Source organism: Macrotis lagotis, chromosome 1, assembly GCF_037893015.1.
Source record: "Macrotis lagotis isolate mMagLag1 chromosome 1, bilby.v1.9.chrom.fasta, whole genome shotgun sequence".
Classification (NCBI taxonomy): Eukaryota; Metazoa; Chordata; class Mammalia; order Peramelemorphia; family Peramelidae; genus Macrotis; species Macrotis lagotis.
Window position 1 is genome coordinate 840186142 of NC_133658.1, and position 18562 is coordinate 840204703.

Consider the following 18562-nt stretch of genomic DNA (forward strand, 5'->3'; position numbering starts at 1 on the left):
TTCATATTGGCACAACATGTTTCATGCATTTGTAACTTACAAAGGGTGATGATATGCATCACTTCCTTTACTCTTAACATGCAGCATTAAATACATAAATTATACCTTCTTCCTCATAATTCATCAAGAGTTATTCAGAAATTTATTCTGCTTAAACATATTCATGCAGGACTATTGGCTTTATAGTATCCTATCTGTTACTCCCCTCCTATAAGTCATTCCCTAGAGAAGGAAAGGAAGCAGGAGAACTCATCTAGAATAGCAGGAAATAGGAGGACGTTTTTGGTACAGCTATTCTTCTCTTTATTAGAAATATTGCTTCAATATTCCCTAAGAAATGATATGAAAATTGTCAAAATGTAGATGGGAAATTTTCTTTTCTGTCACTAAAATAGTTGATACAGTGTCAGAGTTACTGATAAGAAATCATGTATCACCATGTAAAAGGGAGAGATGGACTCTTTAGTCTTTCTTCAATTTTAAGTTTTAGTTTTATCTGTTACTATATCTATTGTTAGCTCTATCACAATCAGACAAACTTAACCCTCAATGCCCCAAGGACATAGTTTCGGATCTTTTTTGTCCTGACACCATATACAATGGGATTGAGGAAAGGCGGAACCAACAAGTATATATTGGCAATGAAAATGTGAACCTGAGGTGGAACATTGTGTCCAAAGCGGTGGGTGAGAAATGTGAATACAGCTGTAGAGTAGAAAACAAGGATCACACAGACATGGGAGCCACATGTTCCCAAGGCCTTAAGGCTAGCCTCACGGGATGGGAGGCGAAAGACAGCACGGAGAATCAAGACATAAGAGATAGCAATGAAGAAGCCGTCACAGGAGCCAATTACAGAGGCCACACTTAAACTATAACGCTTTGTGGAACCTGTGTCCATACAAGCCAATTTCACCACTGCCATGAACTCACAGTAAGTATGAGCTATGATTCGAGTCCGACAGTAGGGCAATTGCTTGAGCAAGATAGGGTGTGGAGAAAAAAAAGCTATACCCCGAAGAACTACAGCTCCACCAATCTTGACTATTCGAGCATTAGTAAGAATGGTAGTGTGGCGCAATGGGTTGCAAATAGCTACATAACGGTCAAAGGCCATAGCTAAGAAGAAGCCAGATTCCATGGCTGTGAAGCTATGGATAAAAAACATCTGAGTTAGACAGGCATCAAAGGCAATTTGATGTGACTTAAGCCAGAAAAGACAGAGCATTCGGGGCAGAGTAGAGGTAGAGAGGACCAAGTCAGTGACAGAAAGCATGCATAGGAAGAAGAACATGGGCTCATGTAGGCTTCTTTCTGCCCGTACTACAGATAGTATCGTCATATTCCCTACCACAGCCACCACATACAGGGAGCAGAAGGGAATCCCTATCCAAGTGTGTAGGTACTCCAGACCTGGGATGCCCACCAGGAAGAATGTGGATGTAGAAAAATGTGAATCATTCATAAGAGACATTGTGCGTCATGTGAGGCCACTGGTAACTGGAACTCCAAAGTCTCAAATGTTCCAGAAAGATCATGGCAATCAGGTCCTGAAAAATATGCAATATATAGATCAGGGAATGAAGACCAAATCATTGCCGGAGGCATTAAATATATGAAACTGTTGATTTTGTTAAGGCTTCTGACTGGGTTTTTTAATGCTTAATTTTAGCTTCAATTAAAATTGGGAGGAAAACAGCTATCATCTTTCAATGAATCTCAGAATTTGGAGGAATGAATTAGAAGTCTAATTTTTATTTAGCATCACAACATGTACTCCACAGGAAAACTTGGCAAGTATGTTTATTAAATTATATCACTTTAAATTTGGCACATTTTCTCCACCTGTTATTTTCTGGTTTTACATCTTTAGTAAAATGAATTTGGTACAATAATCCCTTTCTGATTTATGTCCTCTTTTTGGTGAGGAAATTTCAATTGATTTCTTGAATGAAATCAGCAAAAATACAGTAACTGACAGAAATTGGCCCAAGAAACAATTTGAAAGGCAAAGAGCTTTGGATATACAAGATTTCAAGAATGTGGCTATAAATTCTCTTTGTTTTTTGCAAGGCAGTGGGTCACAAGGCCCAAGGTCACACAGCTAGGTAATTATTAAGTGTCTGAGGCTGGATTTTAACTCAAGTCCTCCTGACCCCAGGGCTGGTACTCTATCCTCTGTGCCACCTAGCCCCTAAATTCTCTTTGTTATATAACACACCTTCATACTTGCATTTCTTAAGTGAAAATTTCCAGGGAACCACAAGAGTAATAGGATTCAGGCCCTTCTTTCTCCTTACAGTCTTCTGGATATTCTTCAACTTAAACAGACCTTTCTACATATTGGTAGATAATTGAACTAAATAGTTCAATTGCATTATTACTCTATTACTGAAGCTATGTTTTTTCTAATTCAGTTTAATATCTCTTTGAATCATTCATCCCCTTCATAAAATTTTTTCAAACTTCCTAATTATAAGTATATACCATTAACAAAACTTCTAAAATCATTTTATTTCCCTTGTCATTCTTTGCTTTATACCCCTTGATATCAAGTCCCCTACTATGAAACATTTGGATTTTATATTTTTGATCTACTTCAATAGATCCCTGATTTTCTTGGCATGGAGTGTCTGTCCAGGAAAAAAAAATAAATTACCTCCATAGCTTAGTAGGTGAACTTCATGAGTTGTGTGATCAAAAAATCTTTACCATTTAATGAATAACTTGCTAGTGATTATCCTATCTGACCTTTGTCAGAATAATCCTCTATCAAGTGATACGTGACTGTGATGCTGTGATGAGCATTGGGACCATTTATAGTTAGATACTACCCATGAGAGCAAAAACTATTGTCATATGGTAAAGAGGTATCATAGGAGCACTTTTGTAAAATGTGATTAAATTACTCAATTCATTGATTTTTTATAATCAAGAACTGAAATTCCAGATTGACCACCAATGACAATCAAAATTGTATTCACCTTCCTCTGCAGAGTTTTTTGGGAATTCCAGTTAAAAAATACTTGGGTGGAATTGAATGTTTTGCTGACATATTTGGAGATATACTCTTCCTAGTGAAAGGAGGAATACATGAGTAAGCCCAAATCTGTGACTAAAGAGTACTTTAAGTAGAGTTCTCAAGTCTCTAAATTTGAGTATCCAGAAAGAAGGTTTTCCCAATTTCTTCTTTCTGCTTGAATGCTGTCTTGGGAATAGGAACCCCAGTTAATTTGACAAGAAAATATCTCTCTGATTCTCTTATAAACATGAAAAGAGAAAGTTCACCTAGATGCTGACATACACTAAAATTAAATATCAACTACAGATTACACATAAAACTTTCCTATAAATTTCTAATTATTAATTGAAAGTCTATAGAATCTGAGAGTTCATCTGCTACAACCTTTATTTTATAAGTGGCAATTATTAACAGAATTTAAACTACTTGCCAGTGTCCTAAAATCCAAAAGAGTATTATTTGCTATATTCCATAATACAGATACATGTACTGGTGTGCAAATACAATTATACTCACTTTTATGTGTACCTTCAAATATAGATATTTATAATTATATATAAAATATATCTTTAACTATATAGAAATGAAATGAACACACATTCATTCTTGTATTTATTCAAAAGAATTTTTACTAAGCACTTAATGTAAAACATAGGGAAAGCTGTAGAGAGAGAATTTAGATTAAACATGGTTTCTAACCATTATATAATTGAAAAATTGGTTTAGGGATCAAGCAGACAAGAAATCTATAGACTACTTCTCTATACAGTACCCAAGATGTCACTAGTATGCAAATATTTTTGACAGTTTGTAGAGCCATGAAACTGGGTTAAATAGTGGTTATATACTAAGTCCATATCTTTAGACAGAGTAAAAAATCTGAGTTTATAATGCTAATTCTTCCATTTATTACTCATGTGAACTTGGGCAAAATCATAATTTTTCTGGCAAATATTTACACATCTGTTGAATGAGCTTCTGCAAGATCTGTTCCAGCTCTGAAAGTACGACTTTATAATATTATGCTTCTATATGATCAAAAATGAGACCTTCAACCAAATATTTAACTATATACACAGGCCTACTTTCAGATTCAAAGACACACAGAAACACTTATGCCAGTTGTAAAAACAAGCAGAAGCATATATACAATATAATTCATGTTCTTCTCATGAGATTAGACAGTCTAGAATTGATTCCAGTAGTCAAATTGGTGTCCTACTTTGAAATAGAGAATGTTTTCTTTTCTGGGTTATATCTCTGAGAATGAAATCTTTCAGTGATTTTCAGGCATTCTTTTTTATAATTGTCTTTGGTGGGAAGATCCCTCACCTCTCTAGATTTTCAAAGAGCGAAGCATCAATTTCACCTCAATTCAGTCACTTTCTTGTTTAATTTCTCCAATATTTTCAAATATTAAAAAAGTTCTACTAAAGAAAACAAAAAAGACTTTTTCATAGGCATAAATCTTCCCCCCTCCCTAAGTCTTTTTTTATTCTTCTAATATAGTCCAAATGTACTCACCCCAATTTGGAGCTGAGGGATTGGCCCAGTGCTCATCTATCAAATGAAACAATGTGAAAAGTCAGCATATATTCACCATCCGGTTACATTATAGCCCACTCAGCCAGTTCTCATTGGAATGCCAAGAACATTTTGGTTTATTCCCAAATCTCAAGAGCCAAACTAGGCTCTTGGGGATATATTTAATCTTTCTGTTTCCCTGGAGTGTCTTGATTGAGACTTCTTCAATTGTTTCATGACCTGCTATAGCCAAGGGAAACCTTCATTCTAAGAATGGTCAGGAAGAGTAAATGAATCATAATCACAAATGACCCTTTAGGGAATTTAGGTGGAACAGTATTTAGAAAACAAAACATAGTGAAATTTAGGGTCAAATCTGACTTCTGATTTAGTAACTGTGTAACCTTGGGTAAATACCAAAATCTTTCTCAACTTTAGTCTTCTTACCTGTAAAATGAGGATAATAAACTGACCTCACAAAATTATTGTAAGGACTGCATGAATTATCCAATGTGAAGTACCAAAAACATTGAAGCACTTTGTAAAATGCTAGCTTTTACTATTTGCTCTCCATAAAATCTACAGTGGGTTAATAAATAAAAAAATATCAGAGGGAGATCTAGGATAAAAGATATAATCATTACCAAAGGAGGTTGAGAGAGTGACAGTTCTAATGAGGAATAGAACTACCATGAAAAGAGGCAGACAATATGAGGATTGTAATTTAGACAGAGAAAATAGAGTACTTTGACAATTACTATCACTATTGCTCTTGCTGCTACAGATATAGTAAATATCTGAGATTTTATCTGGAACTATGTTTGTCATTAATTTGTATTTTCAGCCATTAGGGTGGTCACAATGTGTTGTCAACCACTTGCTGATGAGTCTATTCATTTACCTAGGCTGCTCTTAGACAGCCCACAAGAACTGTTTTGTAGTAGTTGGTTTCAAACTCAAACATAAAGAAGTACTAATAAAATATATAAAGATAGTTGAGGGCAGTTTAAAATATATTATTCTTATTATCTGTTTTATTTTTTTATTTTTCCAAATATTTCTAATTATATTTATCTGATTCTGTCTCTATTCAAGAGTATTATGGATCATGTAGGCCTCATAGTCTGCATGGTTGACAGGAGCCAAGATAAGGGCCTTCCTAATTTAGAAAAACTAGAAAAATGTACTCCACTGGCATAGACTTTAAGAACCTATGGATACCCCCTCCATGGCATGACAATGCACCAGAATAACATAAGGAAAATATTAACTCATATTTTTGTTTTATTAAGCATTATGAAACATGTTTGTCAGAATAATGCTATAAGAGACATAGTACAAATATTATTATTCCCATGTTACTGATGAGGAGACTGCTTCATTGTCTGAAAAATAGGAGTTATTATGACTTTAGCAGGTAATTGTAACTGTATATATATATATATTAAACAGCAAAACAATTAGTTGATGGTACTTTGTATTTACTCTAGTCTTCTTTTCCCACATTCATTAAGACAATGTAAGCATCTATCAATAAGTATAGAATTGCCACATTTGGTCAGAATTTAGTCACAATGGGGGGAAAGGGTTAACCATTTAAAGAGCACACACATACTACATGTCAATGACTGAACACAGCGCTTCACAAATATTTAATTTGATCTTCATAAAAACCTTGTAAGGTGGGGGCATAATTAATCCCATTTTACAGTTGAAGAAAATTAGAAAAATAGAGATTAAGTAATTTACTCAGGATAAGTAAGTATCTGAGACCACATTTGAACTCTTCTTGACTTCAACACTATCTTCACTTAAGATAGCTATATATGGTGTCTTTATCAATCATCCTGTAAATTAAATTTACTAGGGATTTTTGCTTTTAATGCACCTTATTTCCCACTTGATTCTATTATCATTGTTGCTAGAAGATTCAAATTCTATGAGGCTCCATGTTATAGAAGAAGCTGTTAGGGACCGTTGTGTGTGGGAGCATCACCTGGTTCCTTGAGCACCAGAACCTTATTTTACTAAGTGCCATGGGAATGGGAGTGGATTAGGTACTGGAGAGGCTATTTAAATATTTGTATTTGATTCAATAAATGGAGTACTTGGGGATCTTGGAGAACTTGTCATCCTTGTCTTCCTTGTCTTCCTTTCTTCCTTGTCTTCCTTGTCTTCCTTGTCTCCTGCCCCTTCAACACTCACCTGTGGAAGATTGAGGGAGTCCAGAACTGGGACTCAACAGAAGGAACATTGAAATTGAAGTCAAAGAAGTGAATTTTAACCTTTGAAATCTATATAATCTTGGGCTAATCTCTTCAACTCTGGGTTTCATTTCCTTCATGTCCTCTTAGAATTCCTCCAACTCTACAACTATCATCTTATGTTTAACTAATTCACTGGCCAATCATAATCTGAATCAGTAAGGCTAGTTCTCACAGCAAGAATTCCACATTCTGTTAAATATATATCTTTTCATTTTAATGTTCAGGGATTTGTTATCTGTTTTAGGTCATGAAGTCTTTTGGCAGCCTGATGAAGCTGCTGAACCACTACTCAGTATAAAGATATAAAATGAAATATATAAGATTATAAAGGAAAGCAATTATATTGGAACGTAGTCATCCATGTATCTATCTACATTGATCTATCTAGAAATTCATATTCTACTAAATAGATGTCTGCTTTAGAATCTCTACAAAGCTAAAACTTTAATATAGAGAATCTAAAACTTTAATGAGAGCTTTAAAGTCATTTATTTCACCTTTTTGCTATGGAAGATACATCTCCTTATATTACTCCCTGATATTCCTAGATCATTCAGCTTCTTTAACACCTCAGTTAATAAAGATCTCATTCCTTTCTAAGATAGCTCAATCTATTTTTGAACAATTTTAATGTTTAGAAAATGGTTCTTTTGTTTGAGCTAAAATTAATTCTCCTTTATATTTTCCCCATAGTCTCTAATTCTTTATTCTGCATTTGCCTAGGGAAAGGCTATTCCTTCATCCTTATCTTTTAGTAAATATTTTAATAATATAATTTAATAATATAAAATATTCAATTTTATAAAATTTTCTGAGATCTTTAAAAAATCTGTTTCATAGGAACCTATCATTGGAATCAATCATGATTAAAGATGGAGAACTAGACTGAGGATCATGCCACTATCATATCTTAATCATACTTTCCTGCTCTTTCTCTGTACAAGATTTCATAGACATTTTATAGGACCAGGTTATCTTTGACTTATTAGGATCTTCATCATTTTATTCACTTTTTTAATAGTTGGAGTGTCTGACCTGAAAAAAAGCATTGTACCGGAATTCCCTTCTTCATTTCCATTATCCTATCAATGATTGGTAATGGTCTTCTAATAATTGTCATCCATAACAAGTTTAATCTCTATGAAATCATGTGCATTTTCTTGACCATTTAGGTCACTACAAATTTGTACCTATCAGCATCTCTCCTAAAGTCCTGGTTATATTCTTGTTAAAAGCCCACCTTGATGCTTGACTACTTTCCCTACACTTTCCAACGCCTGGAATCTGACATTCTTTTGGCCATGGTCACTGATGATTATGTTGTCCTCTGCAACCATTTGGGGATTTCCATAATTCTCACCAAGGAAGTGCCCATCAACATCATTCTACTGACCATCATGGAAGTTATTATGATCATCATGTGGCCACTTCTCATCCAGCTGAAGTCAAAACTTTTCAAGACAGCTAACATCCCTGTCTCATATTATGAGTGTAAGACTGTGCTGAGCAGATAAATCCTATGAAAACTGTGATTTTTTGGTCCTGAGTTTTGAGGTGATCTTCCTCTTCATGTCCTATGTAATTATCATCTGGAATGTCTTTAAACATCCCCAGAAACAGGCATAGCCCAAAGCATCAAATACCTGCATAGTTCATTTCTTTACCTTGACCTTTTAAAATTATTTCTCTTTTTTACAATTTTTAAAATTTATGCAATAAATAGAAAGAAGTTAAGTGATTCCCCTAAGTTAAAAACAGATACTAAGCATTTGAGACTGAATTTGAGGACTATCCTTCCTCACTCCAGGTCCTCTATTCTAGTCACTTCTTCCATTCAGCTGCAAATATGCATGTAAATATGTTTACATGTATATGTATATATATATATATATATATCAACATGTGATTCTATATGCATCTGTATGTATTTGTGTGTATCTATGAGTGAGCATTTGTATATCTTTAGCATACATACCTAAACATATCAGTTGTTACTGTTGTTATTCTTCAGTTATTCAGTGTTTGTGACTCCTTTAACCACAATACACCAAGTCATTCTATCCTCCACTAACTCCTGAAGTCTATCCAAGTTTATATTTGTTGTTTCATGACATATCTATACATCTCATCCTCTTTTGTTCCCTAGTCCTTTTGCCTTCAATTTTCCCCCAACATCAGGGTCTTTCTCAAAGAGCCACAGTATTTAAACTCTAATATTTGATCTTCCTGTGAACAACCTGGATTAATTTCACATATATACTTATGTGTATATATATATATTATAATTATGTACACATGTTATAATATTCACATTAGATATATACATGGATATGGATATGTACCCATGTATTATATTCATAAATATGACTGAAACAATGTAACCAAAAACAGTACTTAAAGGAAGTCCAAAATTGATGTAATAATTACATTTTTTATTGAAGAACAGATGTTGAAGTACTGTATTCCCTTCACATAAGAAATGTAGATGACCAGTGGTGAAGATTTAACAACCTGCTAGATGTTTTCTCCCTCTTCTCTTCTGTGGCTTTTGCTAATTGTTTTCTTTCCTCAAAGCTGTCTTTTGTATTATATCTCCATGAAGGTGACAGAAAAATCCATATCCATAGTAGTATGTGCACAAAATTCTCAGTAGCATTATTTGTGACTAAAGACAAAAAAAGCAAAAAAACAATAAACTGGAAACAAAATTCATGCCTAACAATAATTCATTGCTAAACAATTTGTAATAAATGAAGAAAATAGAAAATTGCAATACAATAGGAAATAATTTTCAAAATCAGAAGAAAATGTGGCCTCTTGAACATAGGAAGCAAAGATGATATAAAAGCAAAATAACATATTAATAAAATTAATATGAATAGGTAATAAAATTCATGTCATATATAAAGGTTGATGTTACTGCAATACTTGTAAAAGTCAAAGGACATTATTTCTTTAGTTAGCAATAAAATTGTTTTTTTCAGGAAAAAATAATTCAATTTAAAATGCTGATATATCTTTCATCAGATTTGGCTCAAAGAAGGATTGACATATACACAGTTAAGTTAAGAAACTTATTAACCTTTCAAATATTAAAAGGGGAAATGGAAGAAAAAAGGGAACTAACAGAAGGAAGGGAAGGAAGAAGGGGAAAAGGGAAAGGGGAAAGATAGGGGAGGGGTGGATATAAGGGGACAAACACATTGAAGGAGGTGGTATTCAGAAGTAAAGTACTGGGGAATATGGATAAAATAAAAAAGGGAAAATACAAACAGATGGAAGATAAAATGGAGAGCAATAAAGAGTTAGTGATTATAGTTTTGAATGTGAATAGGATGAACTCTCCCATGAAATGGAAGCGAATAGTAGAGTGGGTTAAAAACCAGAATCCTACAATATGTTGCTTACAAGAAACTCATTTGAAGCAAAAAGATACATATAGAGTAAAGGTAAAAGGTTGGAGCAGAATATATTTTGCTTCAGCTGAAGTGAAAAAGGCAGGGGTAGCAATCCTTATCTCAGACAAAGCAGCTACTAAAATAGATCTCATTAAAAGAGATAAGAAAGGAAATTATGTCCTCTTAAAAGGTACCATAGACAATGAAGCAATTTCAATTCTAAATATGTATGCACTAAGTGGTATAGCATCCAAATTCTTAGAAGAGAAGATGGATGAGTTACAGGAAGACATAAACAGCAAAATTCTACTGACTAGAAATCTCAACCTTCCTCTCTCAGATTTAGATAACTCTAATCATTAAGGAAGTTTAGGAGGTAAATAGAATATTAGAAAATCTAGACAGTGTAGACCTTTGGAGAAGACTGAATGAGAATAGAAAGAAATATACATTTTTTTTCTGCAGTACATGGCACTTGCACAAAAATTGACCCTGTACCAGAGCATAAAAAGCTTATAATCAAATGCAGAAAGGTAGAAATAGTGAATACTTCTTTCTCAGATCATCATGCGATAAAAATCAAAGGCAATAATGGGTCATGGAGAGATAGACTTAAAACTAATTAGAAACTAAATAAACTCATTTTAAAGAATGAATGGATCAAACAACAAATTATAGAGAGAATTAATGTTTTCAACCTTCATAAGGACAATAATGAGACAACATACCAAAACTTACGGGATACAGCCAAGGCAGTTATTATGGGATATATTCTATCTTTGTCCAATTACATGAATAAAATAGAGAAAGAGAAGATAAATGAACTAAGCATGCAACTAAAAAATAGTGGAAGAACAAATCAAAACCACTAATTAAATACCAAATTAGAAATTCTAAAAATTAAAGGAGAAATTAATAATATTGAAAGCAAGAAAACTATTGAGCTAATAAATAAAACTGAGTTGATTTTATGAAAAAAACTAATAAAATTGATAAACATTTGTTTAGTTTGATTTAAAAAAAGGAGAAAACCAAATTGCTAGTATCATAAATGAAAAAGGTGAACATATCACCAATGAGGAGGAAATTAAAATTATAATTCAGAATTATTTTTCCCAACTGTTTGCCAATAAATTTCATAATCTAAGTGAAATGGATGAATATTTATGAAAATATAAGTTGCCCAGGTTAAATAAAGGGGAAATTAAATACCTAAATAACCCTATGTCAGAAAAAGAAATTCAGGGCCAGATAGATTCACAAGCAAATTCTATCAAGCATTTAAGGAACAATTGGTTCTAATTCTATATAAATTCTTTGGAAAAATAGGTGAAGACAGAACTCTGCTTAACTTCTTCCATGACACCATTATGCTGCTGATACCTAAACCAGGAAGATTCACACCAGAGAAAGAAATTTATAGAGCTATCTCCCTTATGAATAAAGATGCAAAAATCTTCAATAAAATCTTAGCAAAATGATTACAGCAAGAATAATACACTGTGGCCAAGCAGGATTTATCCCAGGAATGCAAGGTTGGCTCAATATCAGGAAAACTGTTAGTATATTTGACTATATCAATAACTAATAGAAATCATATAATTATCTCAATAGATGCTGAAAAAATCTTTGAAAAAATACAGCACCCATTACTACTAAAAGCACTAGACATAAATGGATTGTTTTTAGAAAGATAAGCAGTATCTATCTGAAACTATCAACAAACATTATATGCAATGGGGATAGGCTAGAGGCATTCCCAATAAGATCAGGGGTGAAACAAGGATGCCCATTATCACCACTACTATTCAATATTGTGTTAGTAATATTAGCTTCAGCAATAAGTGAAGAAAAAGAAATTTAAGGAATTAGAATTGGGAAGGAAATGAGCGGCTAGGTGGCTCAGTGGATAGAGCGCCGGCCCTTTAGTCAGGAATACCTGAGTTCAAATCCTCTCTCAGGCACTTAATAATTACCTAGCTGTGTGGCTTTGGACAAGTTATATAACCCCATTTGCCTTACAAAGAAAACCTAAAAAAAAAAAAAAGAATTGGGAAGGAAGAAATAATACTCTCACTCTTTGCAGATGACAAGATAGTATACCTAGAGAATCCTAAAAGATCATTTAAAAAACAACTATAAACATTTAGTAACTTTAGCAAAGTTGCAGGTTATAAAATAAATCCTCATAAATCCTCAGTATTTCTATACATATTAATAGCAAGATACAGCAGCAAGAGCTAGAGAGAAAAATCCTATTTAAAGTAACTTCAGACAATATAAAATATTTGGGAGTCTATCTGCCAAAGCAGACTCAGAAACTCTATGAAAACAACTATAAAACACTTTTCACATAAATGATATCAGATGTAAATAACTGGGCAAATATCAACTGCTCATAGATAGTCTGAGCTAATATAATAAAAATGACAATTCTATCTAAATTATTCTACTTATTTAGTTCTTTACCAGTCAAACTTCCAAAAAATCACTTTAACGAGGTAGAAAAAAACTGTAACTAAATACATATGGAGAAACAAAAAAGTCAAAAATATCCAGGGATTTAATAAAAAAAAAAGTACAAAAAAGGTGGCTTAGCATCACTGGATCTAAAATTATACTATAAAGCATCAGTCATCAAAACGGTCTGGTACTGGTTAAGAAATAGAGTGGTGGATCAGTGGAATAGATTAGGTGTAAAACAGACAGCAGAAAACGATTACAGTAATCTGCTGTTTGATAAATCCAAAGAGCCCAGCTTCTGGGATAAGAATTCTCTCTTCCATAAAAACTGTTGGGGAAAATTGGAAATTAGTATGGTAGAAACTTAGATTAGACCATCATCTCACACCTTATACCAAGATAAGATCAAAATGGGTACAGGATTTGACATGAAAGGCAATATTATAAGCAAACTAGGAGACCAAGGAATAGTTTACCTGTCAGATCTATGGAATGGAATGCAGATTATGACCAAGGAAGAGATGGAGAACATCATTAAAAATAAATTAGATAATTTTGATTACGTTAAATTAAATACTTTTGTACAAACAAAACCACTATAACCAAGATCAAAAGAAATGTAGTAAATTGGGAAACAATTTTTACAACTAGTATTTCTGACAAAGGACTCAGTTCTAAAATATGTAGGGAACTGAAGCAAATTTATAAAAAAAAATACTAAGTTATTCTCCAGTTAACAAATGGTCAAAGGATATGCAAAGGCAATTTACAGATGAGGAAGGCAAAACTAAACATAGCCATATGAAAAATTGCTCTAAATTACTGTTTAGAAAAAAATGCGAATTAATTCAACTCTGAGGTATCATCTCACATCTATCAGATTGGCCAATATGACCAGAAAGGACAATGTTCAATGTTGGAAAAGATGTGGAAAATCTGGAACACTAATACTTTGTTGGTGGAGCTATGAACTCATCTAACTTTTCTGCAGAGCAATCTGGAATTATGCCTGAAAGGCAATAAAAATGTGCATACCCTTTGATCTAGCAATACTGTTACTGCATCTATACCTTGAAGACATCATGCAAAAGGGTAAAAACATCACTTGTATAAAAATATTCATAGTAGCCCTGTTTGTGTAGCAAAACATTGAAAATCAAGTGATTGTTCATCAATTGTGGAATGGCTGAACAAATTGGGGTACATTTATGTTATGGAACTCAATTGTTCTATTAGAAACCAAGAGGGATTGAATTTCAGAGAAGCCTGGAAAGACTTGTGTGAACTGTTGTTGAGAGGGATGAGCAGAACCAGAAGAACATTGTACATCCTAACAGCAACATGGGGGTGATGACCAACCTTAATGGACTTGCTCATTCCATCAATGCATTAATCAGGGACAATTTTAGAGAATCTTTAATGGAGAATACCATCTGTATTCAGAGAATGAACTGTCTAGTTTAAACAAAGACTAAAGCATAGTACCCTCAATTTTTTTGAAAAGTGTCTTATGTACTTCATAATTTTGCTATCTCTAATATTTAATTTTCTTCACAAGGACATGATTTCTCTCCCAACACATTCCATTTTGATCAATGTGTAGCATGAAGACAATGTAAAAACAGGCTGCCTTCTGTGGGGGAGGGGGAGGGAAAGGAGGGTGGAGGAAAAATTGTAAAAATTCAAAACCTTATAGAAAATGATAGATAGAAACTACTATTGTATATAATTGGAAAACAAATAAAATATTAATAAAAATATTAATGCTGATGTAATTTAAACTGACATTTATTCATATATATGCTCTTGTCCAGAATATTTTCTTGTGTAATAGATTTTTAAAAATTCAGGAAACCAAATACATATCCTATTTGTGACAGGATATGGCAAAGGAAATATAAACTGTAATGGCATTTATTTTAATTTCTGTTGGGCAGTTTCTGTGGTTTCAGAAGAAAGTCTATTAATCTATATATTTGTGTTTATTAGAAAAAATGTGAAATTACTAAGACAAATCTTGTCATCATTGGACAACTAGTCATAAGGAGGTAAACTTGCCTTAAATTTGATTGAAATTCACCTCCTCCTATCATTGCTCTTAGTTCTTCCCTTTATGGCCTAGAAAATTAAGGTTACATAAGTTTCTGTTCTTAATTAAGAAAGGATTTAATCAATGCCCAATACACAGACACTCATTATGGGGTAAGGGGGATGCCAAACTACATGCCTGTGATTTACTTTCATTAAATATATTAATAAATCTTTCTCTTATATTCATATACATCACCTACTGCTTTTTCCCCTCAATTAAAAAATATAACCTTCTATTATACTCCATAACAACTGTGTGAGATTACTTTTGCACCCAGTTCTCAAAAAATTGTATAAATAATAGAATAAAAGCTATCTGGTTTTCAGGAATTTGCTTCTTGTTCCTAAATAGAGAACCTTAAAATCCTATTCTTCTTGGTCTCTCTTTAGGAGGAAAGACATGGAAAAGAGGGAAGAGAAAATGTAAGTATATGTATGGTAGGGGATGCAGAGAGGTCACTAAGTGTCCTTGTGACCACCTAGGAAATTTGGAGTTTGTGAAAGGAGAAGAAAACTCTTTATCCATGCCCACTGCCCATAATTCTCTGTATTATTATCTGTGAGTCCCCAGGGATGGGGAGGGGGAAGAACTCTTTTAAAGACATATCCTCTTTCAACTCAATCTCAGACAGTTAGGATGCCAGACGTGAAGAGGTAAGTGACTTTGATTTGGGGGATGGATGACTGTGTCTGGAGAAAGGATCTATGATTTCTGGAAGGTGTTGTTATGGAGAGTCACCCATGGATGATTTTCTCTTAAAAAACAAATGTAGCAAATGCAGATTCAGGATGGTGAAAGAATTCAAATACCACTTCTGTTAATGGATTCAATCATGATATGAATGGAAAGAACAGTAGTCTCAAAGTGAGATGATAAGAATTTGAAACTGAGGTCTTCCTTTAAAAGCTATGTGATATTAGCTATTTCTCTGGACATCAGTTTCCTTGGTAGTTAAATAATATATTAAATGATCTTGAATGTCAAATGATGTATTAAATGATCTTCAAAGATACTTCTAGTTCTAAATATATGACTAATATGATTTTTTTAGACTGGAAAATAGAGGACTTGAATAAAAAATAAAGAATGCTTTCAAATATTTTTAGAACCAGTAAAATTAGGGTCTTTAGAGATTTTCTAGTAAAAACCACTTCTGGTGCCATAGGATACTATGACAAAAAGAAAGAAGAGCTTTGAATTTGCAGTCACCAGATACATATTTGAAATACAATCATGACTCTATTAATGGCAAAACCTTAAGTTATTTCTTCTCTGTTTCTCATTTGTAAAAGGGAGAAGTAAAATTTGTATGATCTCCTTCAAAGGAATGTTGTGAGGAAAATGCTTTGGGAACCATCAAGCACTATTAGAATCAGCATTGTTATTAGTAATTGAATCAATCAGCTCACACTTATGTATCTTCTATGAATCAGTCACTATACTGAGCTCTAGTCAAATATAATCTCAGTTGATTCCAGAAACATTCGTGGAAAAATTTTCTCCCATGTAGAAATGAGAAATAACAAAATGAAATTAAAGAGTTAAGGACATGAAATGATATTTAACCCTTGGATGCTCTTAACTGTTCATCAATTTCTGTAAGATCACAGATATAAGAAGCCCCACCTAAAGAAAGTAGCTCTGGAATATGGGAATCAGAATTAAATCTTTAAAATCATAACTATATCTTCTCTGACTCAGACTACTTTTTAGATTTTTAATATATCAGAGGCATATAAAGGAGTTAAAAATTCTCAAATATGAAATTCTTAAAATATAAGCTTACTCTAAATCTGATTTAAAAAACCTTAACCTAATGCTTCCCTTTATTGAGTCCTATTCCCAATCTTAGTTTGAGCCTTTCCCAGTAGGAAAAAATTGTTTTTTTCCTGTTCTTGTGATATTAGTCCAAATGAGAAATTTTGGACAAGGTCTAAATATATTCCTTTTTGTGTCAGTGTCTGGCTTTCATATGCAATTGTCACTGAATTAATGTCATCTCTTTTTAGGTCCCAGAAGCAAAGATTTCACAGTAGTCCTGAATATTCAGAGTATTAACACTTGCTAAGATATCAGCAAGGAATCTATAAGATACTCAGAATGCCAGCTACCAATAAAACTAATGTACATCCCACTAGCTTCTTCCTTCTTGGCATTCCAGGTCTGGAAGCTGCCCACATTTGGATCTCCATCCCTTTCGGCCTGGTGTATATGATGGCTGTTCTGGGGAATAGTGCTCTTCTATTCATCATCAAATCTGACCATAGCTTACATGAGCCTATGTATCTCTTCCTCTCCATGCTTTCAGTGGCAGACTTGATTCTCACCACCACCACACTGCCCAAGATCCTCAGCCTCTTCTGGTTCAATGATAGGGAAATAAATTTTGAAGCTTGTCTTACACAAATGTATTTTATTCATTCACTGTCTACCATGGAGTCTGGATTCATCTTGGCAATGGCTTTTGATCGCTATGTGGCTATCTGCAACCCCCTTAGACATTCAACTATTCTGACTCACACAGTTATTGGAAGCTTAGGACTGGCCATTGTTTTCCGTGGGGTAATATTGCTCAGTCCGCATCCATTTCTACTGCGATGGCTTCCCTATTGCAGGACAACTATTATCTCACACACATACTGTGAGTTCATGGCCCTGATCAAGCTTGTCTGTGTTTCAACCAGAACTCAAAGAACCTATAGCTTAATCATTGCCTTCCTTACAGGTGGTGTGGACTTTATATTGATTATGTATTCTTATGCCCTCATTCTGCGTGTTGTATTTAACCTGCCCTCTAATGATGCTAGGCTTAAGACTTTAGGCACATGTGGTTCCCATGTGTGGGTAATTTTGGTTTTTTACACACCTGCCTTCTTCTCCTTCCTTACACATAGGTTTGGGCACCACATTGCTCCCCATGTTCATATTTTTGTGGCCAATATCTACCTTCTTATCCCTCCTATGGTGAATCCCATCATTTATGGAATTAAAACTAAACGAATCCGAGAGAGATTCCTCAAAGTATTTGTAGTGAAAATTGTCTAAGTATGGACATTGATGAAATCTCTTGAATGAGTTATTTGGATAAAAAAATGTAGTACACCAGAGCAGTACCAATAAAACAGGACCACCAGGTTCATTTTTTTTTGTGGGTTAAAGATTATATAAAATAAGTGTAAATCTAGCTGAGTTCTGCAACTTAAACATACCGAGATAGCACTGATGATGGCAGTAATGGAGACCGGGATGGTTTCAGTTAGTAATGCTAGGGATAAGGAACTCACAGAAGTCATGTTATTCTATGTTATCTCCATGGTGGAGCTACCTAAGAATGCTGTATGCAGACAATAGTAGCAGAGATGTAGAGATTTAAAGTCAAATTTTGAATAATGTCTTAAATTTGCCTAAATGACCTAAAATTTCATCCAAGGGAGTTCTTCAAGCAGAATGCCTACATGGTGCATATAATGCTACCAATCTACATTCCTCTAGTAGTAGATCTCTCTCTTTTCAGGAAATTGGCTACATCACAATGAAGAGAACTGAAACATGCATATTGATGTAAAGGCAGCAATATGTTTAGAAAAATAAACCCCACCGAATTTACAATCAAAAGATTCAAGTTTAAATTCTGATTTTATATGTTTTAACTTTATTTCTCTTTGACCCTCAGTTTCTTTTTCCATGTAGTATGTAAATATTGTTATTTATTCAGAAGGAAGTATTTTATATAAAATGCTTCATGAACTTAAGTTTTTAGTACTGTTTTTGGAATGCTGATAATAATGATGAATTT

The 18562-nt window shown here is 33.6% G+C and overlaps 2 protein-coding genes across 2 annotated transcripts; one reads left to right on the forward strand and one right to left on the reverse strand.

The window, feature by feature from the left end:
• Nucleotides 1-529: 529 nt before the first annotated feature.
• On the reverse strand, nt 530-1474 carry LOC141489449 (olfactory receptor 52D1-like). The gene has a single exon (XM_074190068.1). The coding sequence runs from the start codon at nt 1472-1474 to the stop codon at nt 530-532; it is 945 nt and encodes a 314-aa protein (XP_074046169.1).
• Nucleotides 1475-16863: 15389 nt separating this feature from the next.
• Nucleotides 16864-17811, forward strand: LOC141489460 (olfactory receptor 52D1-like). Its single transcript, XM_074190071.1, has one exon. The coding sequence runs from the start codon at nt 16867-16869 to the stop codon at nt 17809-17811; it is 945 nt and encodes a 314-aa protein (XP_074046172.1). The 5' UTR covers nt 16864-16866.
• The last annotated feature ends 751 nt before the right edge of the window (nt 17812-18562 follow it).

Coding starts and splice junctions, on each gene's coding strand:
- LOC141489449 (XM_074190068.1), bottom strand. CDS start 1,474: ATGTCTCTTATGAATGATTCACATTTTTCTACATCCACATTCTTCCTG.
- LOC141489460 (XM_074190071.1), top strand. CDS start 16,867: ATGCCAGCTACCAATAAAACTAATGTACATCCCACTAGCTTCTTCCTT.